At 36.8% G+C, this 12,344-nt stretch overlaps 1 protein-coding gene across 1 annotated transcript in view; it reads left to right on the plus strand.

The window, feature by feature from the left end:
• Nucleotides 1-12,344, plus strand: part of LOC114053726 (putative Polycomb group protein ASXL3) — a 205,001-nt gene that overhangs the window by 95,348 nt on the left and 97,309 nt on the right. The window contains exon 4 of the mRNA XM_027876859.1: nucleotides 6,159-6,280. Coding sequence (XP_027732660.1) covers nucleotides 6,159-6,280 — 122 coding nt within the window. The remainder of the gene's footprint in view (nucleotides 1-6,158; nucleotides 6,281-12,344) is intronic.

Raw genomic sequence — 12,344 nt, forward strand, 5'->3', positions numbered from 1 at the left:
TATTCTCTTGGTTCTGCTCATTTCACTCTTCATTATTTTATGCAAGTCTTTCCATGTTTTTCCAAAATCATTGAGCTCATCATTTCTTATAGCATAGTAATATTCCATCACAATCATACACCACAACTTGTTCTGCCATTTTTTAATTGATGGACAACCCTTCAATTTCTAGTTCTTTGTCACCACAAAGAGAGCTGCTATAAACATTTTAAAAACATATAGGTTCTTTTCCTTTTTCCCTAATCATCTTTGGAAAGAGACCAAGTAGTGGTATTGCTGGGTCAAAGAGTATAGGTGGTTTCATAACTTCTTGGGCACAATTCCAGATTCCTCTCCAAAATGGTTATATCATTTCACAATTCCACCAACAATGAATTGGTGTCCAGTTTTTCCATATCCCCTCTAACATTTGTCCCTTTCCCCTTCTATCATTTTAGCCAATCTGGTAGGTGTAAAATGATGTCTCAGGATAGTTTTAATTTGCATTTCTTTAGTCAATAATGATTTAGAGAATTTTTTCATATGACTGTAAACTGTTTTGATTTCTTCATTGGAAAACTGCCTGTTCATATCCCCTGTGCTTCTGAAGGTTAACTTCTCCCCCACCCCACCCCCTTCTTTTTAGCTCCCTTTTATGTGCTGTCTTCCTTCATTAGAATGCAAGCTTTTTGAAGGCAAGGACTATTTTTTTTTGCTTGTATTTGTACCTCTAGCACTTAGCATAGTGCCTGGTGTATAATAAGTGCTTAATAAATACTTGTTGCCTGTTTACAATTGACAGCTTAGTTGAAGAGAAATTGGAATGGGGAGAGATGAAGCAGGGAGACCAGTTAGAATGCTATTGCATTAGTCCGTGTGAGAAGTATTAAGGTTCTATACTAGGGTAGTGGCTGTATGAGTGGAGAGAAGGGGATGTATATGAAAGATGTTTAATAATATAACAAAGATTATTACTTAAAAATAATAAAGGTAGAAATGACAAGATCTAACAACAGATTGAACATCTGAAGTAAATACAGGTGAGAAGTTGAAAAAGACACTAAGATGCACATCTGGGTGTCTAGTGCCCTTTACAGTGATAGGAAAATTGGGAAGTAGGGAAATTTAGGAGGAAGTTAATTCTATTTTGGATATGTTGACTTTGAAATTTCTACAGGACTTCCAGATTGAGGTATCCAAGGGGCAGTTGGTAATGCAAAATTGGAGCACAGAAGAGAGGTTAGAGCTGCATATATAGCTAACGGAAGGATCTACACAGAGATGATGGTTGAACCCCATGGGAGCTCTTAATATAACCAAATGAGATACTGTAGAGAGAAAAGAGAACAGATCCCTTACAGACCTTAGTGAGGACACATAGTTAGCAGATGAAAACCAGCAAAGGATCCTGAGGAGCAGTCAGACATAGGAGGAGAATCAGGAGAGAGCAATGTCATGAAAATCTAGCAAAAAGAGAATATCCAAGAGAAAAGAGAAATTAATAATAGTGTCATAGGCTGCAGAGAGGTCAAGAAAGATGGAAGAATAAACATGGTACATATATAAATATTTACAAAATGTTAACAAAATGAATTTAAGTAATTTTGGAGAGGAGAGAAATAGCACCTGAGGCATTAGGGAAGTTTCATATTGAAATTGAGTTGAGTTTTGAAAGAAAAAGAGGGATTCTAAGAGTTGGAGGTGAGGAAGGGAGAGAACTATAGGCATGGATGACTTGCCAAAGACTTGGAGTCAAGAGATCGAATGTTCTTTGTGGCAGACCTCAAGAAAGCCAGTCTGGCAGACCCACAGAGGTTAGGGAGGGTAGTGAAAGAGAAAACATGAGGGATTCAATAAGGCTAAACTCTCTATATCCCTACATGGGAAGATGATACTTGTAAATTCTTAAGAATTGTATCACTGTTAGTACAGTTAAAGGAGTATACATAGAGGGTGTGGATATAAGGTAACATTGAGGGGATGATATAAAAAAAAATTAAGGGGTGAGAAAGAGGATTCCACTGGGAGCAGAGGGAAAGGACAAATAGAGTGGGGTAAATTATCTCACATGAAGAGGCACAAAAAACCTATTACAGTGGAGGGGAAGATGGCAGGGTGGGCAGTAGGCATTACTTGAACCTTACTCTCATTAGAATTGGCTCAAAGAAGGAACAACATACATGATCAGTTGGGTGTAGAAATCTATCTTATCCTACAGAGAAGTAGGAGGGGAGAGGGTTAAGTAGACAGAAGGACTGACAAGAAGGGAGGACAAATTTGGGTAGATAGTGGTCACAAGCAAAACACTGGTGAAGAGGAGGGATGACTTTGCACAGCCCTGCCTCACTTAAATCTAATTCACTTGCAAGTCAAGACATCAACCTTCTGATGAACAACAACAACAGACAATATAAAATACTTGGGAGTCTGCATGCCAAGACAAACCCAGGAACTATACGAATACAATTACAAAACACTTTTCACACAAATAAAGTCAGATCTGAACAATTTGGAAAAATATCAATTGCTCATATAATAAAAATGATAATTCTGCCTAAATTAATTTACTTATTCAGTGTCATACTAATCAAATTACCAGAAATTATTTTATACAGCTATCTATTTCATAGGAAAAAATAATAAAATTCATCTGAAAAAACAAAAAGTCAAGAAGAGAAGGGAATTAATGAAAAAAAAAATGCAAAGTAAGGTAGCTTAACTGTACCAGATCTCAAACTATGTTATAAAGTGGTAACCATCAAAGCTGTCTGGTACTGGCTCAAAAGTAGATTGGTCAATCAGTGGAATAGAGTAGGTATATAAGACACAGTAGTAAATGACTATAGTAACCTAATAACCCAAAGACCCCAGCTTCTGGAATAAGAATTCACTATTTCATAAAAATTACTGGGAAAACTGGAAAACAGTATGACAGAAACTGGGTATAGACCAATATCTTACACCATGTATCAAGATAAGTTAAAATGGGGTACATGATTAAGACATAAAAGATGATACCATAAATAAAATAAGAGAAGGAATAGTTTACCTGTCAGATCTATGGAGAAGGGAAGAACATATGCCCAAACAAGAGATAGAGAGCATTAATAGTTGTAAAATGGATCGTTTTGATTACATTACGTTAAAATGTTTTTGCACAAACAAAATAAGTGCAGCCAAGATTAAGAGGAAGGCAGAAAATTGGAAACAGTATAGCAAGCTTGTCAGATAAAGGCCTCATTTCTCAAATATATGCAGAACTGAGTCAAATTTATAAGAGTATAAGCCATTCCCTAGTTGTTAAAATGGTCAAAGGATATGAATAGGCAGTTTTCAGAAGAAGAAATCAAATCTATCTGTAGTCGTATGAAGAAATGCTGTAAATCTCTATTGATTAGAGAAATTCAAATTAAAACAACTCTGAGGTAGCGCCTCACACATATCAGATTGGCTAATATGACAGAAAAGGAAAATGATAAAATGTGGGAGATGATGGGGGAAGATTGGGACACTAATGCACCGTTGGTGGAGTTGTGAACTGATCCAACCATTCTGAAGAGCAATTTGGAACTGTGTCCAAAGGGCAATCAAACTATGCACACCCTTTGATCCAGAAATACCACTACTAGATCTGTATCCCAAAGAGGTCATAAAAAAGGAAAAAGGACCTACATGTACAAAAATATAGCACCTCTTTTTGTGATGGTAAAGAATTGGAAATTGAGGGGATGTCCATCAGTTGAGGGAATGGTTGAAAAAGTTATGGTATATAAATATAATGGAATACTATTGTGCAGTAAGAAATGATGAACAGGCAGATTTCAGAAAAACCTGGAAAGGCTTACATGAACTGATGCAAAGTGAAGTGAGCAGAGCCAAGAGAACATTGTACACAGTATCAGCAGTGTTGTACAATGATCAACTGTGAACGACAGCTTTTCACAGCAATACAATGATCCAAAACAACTCCAAAGGACTCAGAATGGAAAATGCTATCCACCTTCAGAGAAAGAACTCTTGGAGTCTGAATTCAGATTGAAGCATACTATTTTCACTTAAAAAAATTTTTTTTTGTGGTTCTTTTCTTTTGGCCTGTTTCTTCTTTCATGCACATACATATCCTATATCAAATTGCTTACCATCTTAGGGAGGAGGAGATAATTTGGAACTCAAAAATTTTTTTAAATGATTGTTAAAATTTGTCTTTACATGTAATTGGAAAAAAATTAAATACTATTAAAAAAATAAGGACATATAGATATGGAGAACACCAAACTAAATCATCAAAAAATAAAATTTCCTTAACATGAAACAACTGGTTACTTAAGTGGGATTCATATAAAAATTGACTGTGTAGTCAGAATATCGATTCTTTAGAGGAAAGGTGAAAATTAGATTAGAAAAAAGGCTAAAATCGAGGAGATTGAACAGTCACAACAGCTTCAACTTCCTCTTTTCAAATAAGCCATCAATACCAAAAAGTGGGAAACAGAAAAAGGAAAAATCATTCTTTCATGCAAAAGTTTTAACTGATACTCAACAGTTGTCATAATGGGAAGGGTGTAAGCACCCAGAAACTGACTTTGCCATCAAACAGTTCCTCTTCTTGTCAAGAGGGATAGATGTCAAGTCAGCACCAGTTTAGAATACGAATTCATTTGTAAAACACAATAAAAGAGGAAGATAGAAGATTATAAACATCATTGCCTTAAAAGTGGATGTAAAAATAATTCTAAAGAGTGAAGATTCATGTCATTCCAAGACAGTGCATAAATTACACAGGCAGGAAGCCAAGATGTATATATTTGAGAGAATAGATTTGTCAACATCTATATAATCTGACAAAATGTAATACATAAGAGTGCTGGATTTGGAATCTGGAAGAATTTAATTAGAATCCTAACATTTACTAGCTTTGTGACCCTGCTTAAATCAACCTCAGTTTCCTCATCCAGTCTTCTTATACTAACTCTCCCTCCCCCAACTCTTCATTCCAGTGACATTGGACTCTTTGCTGTCCCTCAAACAAGACAGTCTGTCTCCCAATTCTAGGCATTTTTATGGGCTGTTCCCCCATGCCTGGAATACTTACCCTCCTTATCTCTACCTTTTGGCTTCCCTGGCTTTCTTCGAGTCCCAGCTGAAAACTTCCCTTCTCTAAGGAAGTGTTTCCTGATATCCCTTAATTCTAGTGCCTTCCTTCTTTTAATTATTTCCAATTTATTCCATCTTGTATCTTTTTTTTTTGTATATAGTTGTTTGCATGTTGTCTCCCCATTACACTGTAACATCTGGGACTGCCATTTGTCTTTATTGTATCTCTCATGCTCAGCACAATTCTTGGCTCAAAGTAATCACTTAATAAATGTTTATTGACTGATTGACTGTAAAGTGGAGATAATGATAGCACTTCTCTCATAGGTTTATTCAGAGAATCAAATGAGATAACCTTAAGGCACTATATAAATGTTATTATTATCATCATTATTATTATCATTGCCTAGACCTGAATGCAGCATTTGGACCACAAACCTTAAAGTACTCCTTTCACGCCCCACCCCTCAACCATGTATGATGCAAGAAAGTAGAAAAGACATGCAGTCATATGAACAGTATAGAGAGGTAGCCATAAAGCTTTATGTTTATAATTTTGGACTTTATTCAAATGAAGCTTCTTTATCCTGCCTGTGCTATAAGCAGTGTTAGAGGAGAAAAAGTAAAAATCTCCCTAATTCAAGGAAAGGGGAAAACATCACCCTAGAGAATGGGAAAATTATATGATAGTCTGAGAAAGGGGCCCCGTTTCTTCACATTTTAAAAGGCTACATTCTGATTTTCATTCTTTTTGCTTAAACTGGGGATATATTGTTCAGCCCATAATCTCCTGTACAAATAAAAGCCCTAGCATATATATATAGCCACGTAAATGAAGGAATGAGTTTGGTGTGGTTTTGTTTGTTTTCAATTTTTCTGTTCTGTTTTGTTTTTCACAGATAACCTGTGGGGGGAGAGAGATTCAAAACAGTTAAATTTCTTGGGGCTTATTTCAGGTGGACAATATGTATTGTCCATAAATGAAGAAGCTGTTTTCTACTGGAAAGCCTCAACAGTTGGTGATTCTAAGTGAGACTTCAAATAGATCAGACATTTCTAATCTCATTTCTTTTATCTTTTTCTAGTTTGTACAAGACAAATATCTGAAGAAGCATCTTCCAGCCGAGACTCGAGCCTTACAAATACAGCAGTGCAAAACAAATTAGTGTCTTCCTTCCAGCAGCACACCAAAAAGGCTCTTAAACAGGTAAGGTTACTTCAGTGGCATTGTAATATTTATCCTTCAACATAGTTTTTGGAGGATCATGCATTAGGATTGGAAGTGAGGGACCTTACAAGCCATCTGTTTCAAGCTTCTTTTACAGGTGAATTGAGACCCTGAGAGCTTAAGTGACTTATTTAACCAAGGCCAAACAGGTACTAAGTAGGTTAGCTGGAATTTGAACTCAGCCTTTTATCTCCAAATCTGGCACATTTTTCACTGTGCCACATGCCAAAATATGTAGCTAACATATGGAACTATGCTCCAAGCAGGCACGCTCTTTAACCACCTAAGACTCCCCAGGACTTAACATTGCCTGTATACTTACAACCTTTTCTAGGCATTCTTCCTAGTCATCTGCAGCTTTATAGGACTGAACCTGTCCAGACCCTGGCACCCTCCAATCCTTTCACCTCCCTGTACTTTGCAGCCATACACAACTGTTTGAAGCTCTGTGACCACTCTACCCAAGGACAAACCTCAGTGGACAATAACCTACCTGGACTCATTCCTCAATGATAAACATACTTCCACCCCATCATCCCCACCCATAATTATGAAGCACCAGTTACCATTGTTCAACCCCATTCTCTATCCACCACTTTCCTAATTTCCACCCCTTCAAACACCACTTAACCCTGCCTCTAAAGCTACCTAACCTTTCCATTTTGCTTTCTGAAATGCCAACTCCATAGGCAACAAAACTTCTGATTAACTTTCTGCAGTCTGGCTTCTGACCTCATCATTCAACCAAAACTGCACTCTCCAAAATTGCTAATGATCTCTTAATTGCTAAATCTAATGGATTTTTCTTAATCTTCATATTTTTTGACCTCTTTACAGCCTTTTACATTATCAATCAGCTTTTTCTCACTGATACTATATTTTCATGATACTGCTTTACCTGTTTCTCCTCCTGGCTGTTGGACTTCTGTGTCTCCTTTGCTGGATCTTCATCCATGTTATGCCAGCTAACTGTGTCCCTCAAGGCTCCATCGTGGACTCTCTTCTTTTCTTCCTCTATGCCTGAGAGAGGTGACTTGGTGATAACAGCTCTCATGGTTTCAGTTATCATCTCTATGCAGATCATTCCCAGATCTACTTATCCAGCTCTATTTCTCTCTTGACCTTGGGTCTTGTATCTCTAATTGCCGATAACTATTCATCTTGAATTGGATGTCTTACAGACATCTTAACTCAACTTGTCCAAAACTGAACTCATTCACTTTTTCTCCAAACCCTTTCCTCTTCTTAACTTCTCTTTTATTGTCAAGGGTATTACCATATTCCAAGTCACTCAGGTTCATAACTTAAATGTCATCCTTGATTCTTCACTCATTCTTTTTCCCCCTCCCCCATTTTCAATTGGTTATCAAATCCTTCTATTTTATCTTCATGACATCTCTCTTATGTACCCCCCTGCAACCACTCTCTCTTGCAGTCCATTATCACCTCACATTTGGACTATTGCAATAACTTGTTGATTGGTCTTCCTGCCTCATATTTTTTTTCCACTCAAGTCTGTCTTCCACTCAGCTATCAAATTGGTCTTCCTAAAGGACAGATGTGACCATGTTATGCCTTATTTAATAAACTCCAATGACTCCCATTTATCTCCAGGTTCAAATATAAAATCTTCCATTTTGTTTTTTTGCTCTACTTTGTTTTGCCTTTCATAACCTGGCCCCTTCCTACCTTTCCAGTCTTCTCACACCTTACTCCTTTTCATGTGTTCTGTGATCCAGTGATACTGGCTTCCTGGCTGTTCCTCACATAAGACATTCCATCTTCCCACTTTGAGCATTTTTACTGACCATCCTCCATGCCTGGAATGATTTTTGTCTTCATTTCCACCTCCTAGCTTTCTTTAAGTCTCAGAAAAGTTCCACCTTCTATAGGAAGGCTTTCCTAGTTCTTCTTAAGCTTAGTGCCTTTCCTCTGAGACTATACTCCTCCCATCCAATTTATCCTATTTGTATTCTTGATAGTGCATATTTTTGCCTTTTTTTTTATCCCTCACGCTTAATCCATTCCAATCCAATGAACATTTATTAAGGGCCTACTGTTGTGCCAGGCACTATACTAAGCACTGGAGATACCATTAATAAGAAAAAGACAGTCCTTGCCCTCAAGCAGTTTACAGTCTTAATAGGGGGTGGAGGGTAGAGATCAACACACAAAAAAAAGGCAGGAAAGGTGGGGAGGATCCACTAGGGAGCACCAGGTGTGGGGGTATCTTCTTCTTTAGAGCAGCAGAGGCAGAGTGAAGTGATTAGAAAAAGTCCAGTTTCTGCTTTCTTGAAAGGAGAGCATTGGGAGGAGTTTAGTATTTCACCCTCCAGCCCTTCATTTAGAGGGGAGAGGAGACATGTGGTATCAATCAAGATTTGAGTTAGCAGGGTGGTGATGAGTTTAGAAGTAGTGAGCTTAACCTGGAAAGGGCATCTTGTTTCATGGAGTGAAATCAGGCAGAGCAACAGGTGTAGAGTGGAGTGAGCTGAAAAATTGACACATAGTAGGTGATTAGTAAGTGATATTAGTAATGTTTTAATAGAGTAACATGACTCATCTTGGCTACTGATTGGGAGAGTAATAATAGAATAACTATAATTTATTGAGTAAAGTATTGTAATCAAGGATCTGACATCATAGAATATATTTTGTTAATGTTGGTGTATAATATACTTTAATGATTTATGATAATTGCCATATGAGTTTCATAAATGTATGATGATGTATGTTGTAAAAAAAAAAAGGCTATTTGTGATCTGATGGAGTCAATCTGCTATTTGTTTTTTTCCCCCCTTAGATGAGTATTTGTTTTTATTCAGATGTTTAATTTGCAATTATAAAAAATATGAGGTAACAACTTTTCTTAATGTAATGGACATTATTATTTACATTGTGCTTTGGAAATTAAAGTGACAAAGAGGCAAAAAGCAGTAGTTTTGATATGCTTTTTCTGTTGTGCTAATGTCTGCAATGTTACTTCATTATATAAGATATACCAAACTTATTTGTTTACATGAAAGTTATGCCTTTTAAAAAAATTGCCTTGCTTAAGTGATTATATCCCATTTTTCTAAACTGTAAACTCCTTCACAACTCCAGAACAAGGATTATGTATTAGTCATTTTTATATTTTTCACAGTCCAGACCTCATTATATTTACTCTTTCAGAGTTCTTTATTTGGGTACATTTTTTGTCCCTTACTTCTATATGCTTATGTTTGCTGAAAAGTAAGGCAAGTTGACTGAACAGATATTTATTAAGTCCTTTCTATGTGCAAAGCACTATTCAGGGTGCAAACACCAAAAACAAATCATTTTTTACTGTGGTGGATTTGGGGGTCGGCCTGGATATAACATTTGCGTAGTTAAATAAATAAAAGGTAATTTGAGGAAGGAGGGACTTTAACCAGGTACAAAAGCAGAAGCTTCGTATTAGAACGGGTACCAGACTTGAGCCTTGAAGTAAGCTAGGGATCCTAAGAGTGAGAGGTAAAGAAGGAATACATTCCCACCTTAGGGGATAATTGGTTGCCTCACTCAAAGTGAGAACCTGGAAAGACCTTGCTTAAAAGGGCCAAAGTCTCCCACTGCATCCTGGGCCATCTTCAGTTGTCCTGATACATATCTGGCGCCACTGGACCCAGATGGCTCCAGATGGCCTCCTTCACTCAAAACAAAGTCAATTGCAAGTCATGTCATCATCTCCCTGATGTTATGGTCCTTCTCAAGAATGAAGGACGAACCACACACACAGGGATAATCAGAGCAAAAACAGAGAGATGGGAGATTTAGATATCTAATTCAAGAGTACAGGGAACCACTAGCAATTAGACAAGTTTGACTGGAAAAGTAGAATGTGTGAAATGGAATAATATGAAGTAAGTCTAGAAATGTAGGTTGAACTTCTATTGTAGCATGTTTTAAATACCAGGTTGAGTCATTTGCATTTTTATCTTATTATTCAGTAGGGAATCATTGAAGATTTTTGAGAAAGGAGTATATAGTCTAGTCTCAAGTTGGCTCCAGAAAAACAGGTTTATTTCAGAGATTCTTTGAAGTTTAAATTAGCTTGAGTTAAGGAAGACATTTTGTGGTCTGGGACTAACGTGGATATTTTGGATCTACTAAATTAATCCAAACCTTTGTTAATAATCTGGTAGTAATTCAGCTTTCCATCGCTCCTTGGGATTCAGGCTAGTGTCAGCCTTGCAGAGGAGTGTCTCCTCTAGTACATTTTAAATCTGCCTCAGTAACTGTTTCTGTGGAGTGGCCCCATAAAATCTAGAAATGGACCTTGCCTAGCTTCAGAGTTATTTGTCATGGAAAGAAGCGTGGCCCATAGTAGATTGTGAAATGGTCCTTGTAATTTCAATTTTGGTATTGAGCTCATTGAAAATAGATGGAACCTACATGTGTTATGGAGCAACTAGGTGGTAAAAGTGGATAGAGTATCTGGCCTATGGTCAGGAAGACTCGTCTTTCTGAGTGGAAATTTGGCCTCAGACACTTACTAGCTGTGTGACCTTGGGCAAGTCATTTAGCTTTGTTTGCCTCAGTTCCTCATCTTTAAAATGAGCTGGAAAAGGAAATGACAAACCACTCCAGTGTCTTTGCCAAAAAAAAACAACAACCCAAAATGGGGTCACAAAGAGTCAGACACAACTCAAAACAACTCAGCAACCACAAAAATGTCTTACTTGCCAGGGTGGGGTCAAGATGAGGTGTCAGAATGATGTTCTACTGATTATGTATGTAATCTTGTGTGCGTGACAATAAGCAAACTTTTGTAGGATGCATTTGATTACACTTCCAAGAGAGCAAGAAATTCAAATGACTATTTCTTATTAACATTAACCAGATATGCTGAGATCCAGAATATTCCATCCTTACTCCTGTTAGTTAAACAAAGAGAATTTTACATTTTAAAGATGGTTTAAAATGTTATTCAGTCAGTATTTGAGGGCTCACAGGGCATATGACCCTGTTGCAAGTTAGTGTTGTCATATTATATGTCATATCAGATACTGGATTGAACAGTAACCTGTAAATAATAAGGTGATGTAGGAAGTTTGTTCATGTATTGAACCTGAGGCAGCTTGATAGGATGTAGGTTGTGCCAGTAGTCAGGGAACATAAAAATCCTCGTGCCTGGCACTAGATGACAGTTTACCTGACCTTTTAGAGAGGTTGGCCGTCATGAAAGAAAAGGTCTGTAATGTGAAGATCTGAAGAATGAAAGGATTATTTTTCTTACGTTTATCAGGGTCTGTTTGGGTAAAAACTCAGAGGCAGGAGGAGAGAAGGGAAGGCAACATGGTAATTTCACTTGAATAATTATAGAATAGACTTTATCAAGGGCAGATAGAGGAAACTGAAGTGGGTTTTATGGTGGCTAGAGGGCCTTGAAGGTCATGATCCCAAGGTTGTGTTTAATTTGAAAGATGATGTAGTATCCTTATAGGACTGTAAGAGATATTGTTTGGTTTTTGTTATAAATTTATTCATTACTTAACATGTAATTATAATATTAATATGACTGTCAGATTGTTTGAAATTTATTAGTTTTGGACAAATACTATCATAAATAAAACATTTCTCAATTTAGGAACATTTGACTTTAAAAGTGTCTCATATAATAGAAGGTTAAGAGAAGTCTCAAGATCACACAGCTAGTGAATGGGAAAACTGTAACTCAAGTCTCTTGACTCAATTCAGTGAAGCAATCCTACAAAATATAATAATAATTTTGAGATATATTAATATATACATATATGTGCATTTGTGTACCTATCTTTAAGATGTGAAAAGCACTTTACAAAAATTATCAATCAGAAAATGTTAAGCTCCTGCTATGTATCAGGCATTGTTTTAACTGCTAGGGATACAATGACAAGTGAAAGAGTACCTGCCCTTAAGGAGTTTATAGTTTCATAGACTGATAGGTATAAAAATGCTGATGACATGCTTTAATCAAGAAAAAGGAAAGTTATAGAGTTTTAAGTGAAATTAGATATAATAAGAGCCAGTATTAGCATCC

Source organism: Vombatus ursinus, unplaced genomic scaffold (genome assembly GCF_900497805.2).
Source record: "Vombatus ursinus unplaced genomic scaffold, bare-nosed wombat genome assembly UNPS02014812.1, whole genome shotgun sequence".
In the NCBI taxonomy this organism is placed as follows: Eukaryota; Metazoa; Chordata; class Mammalia; order Diprotodontia; family Vombatidae; genus Vombatus; species Vombatus ursinus.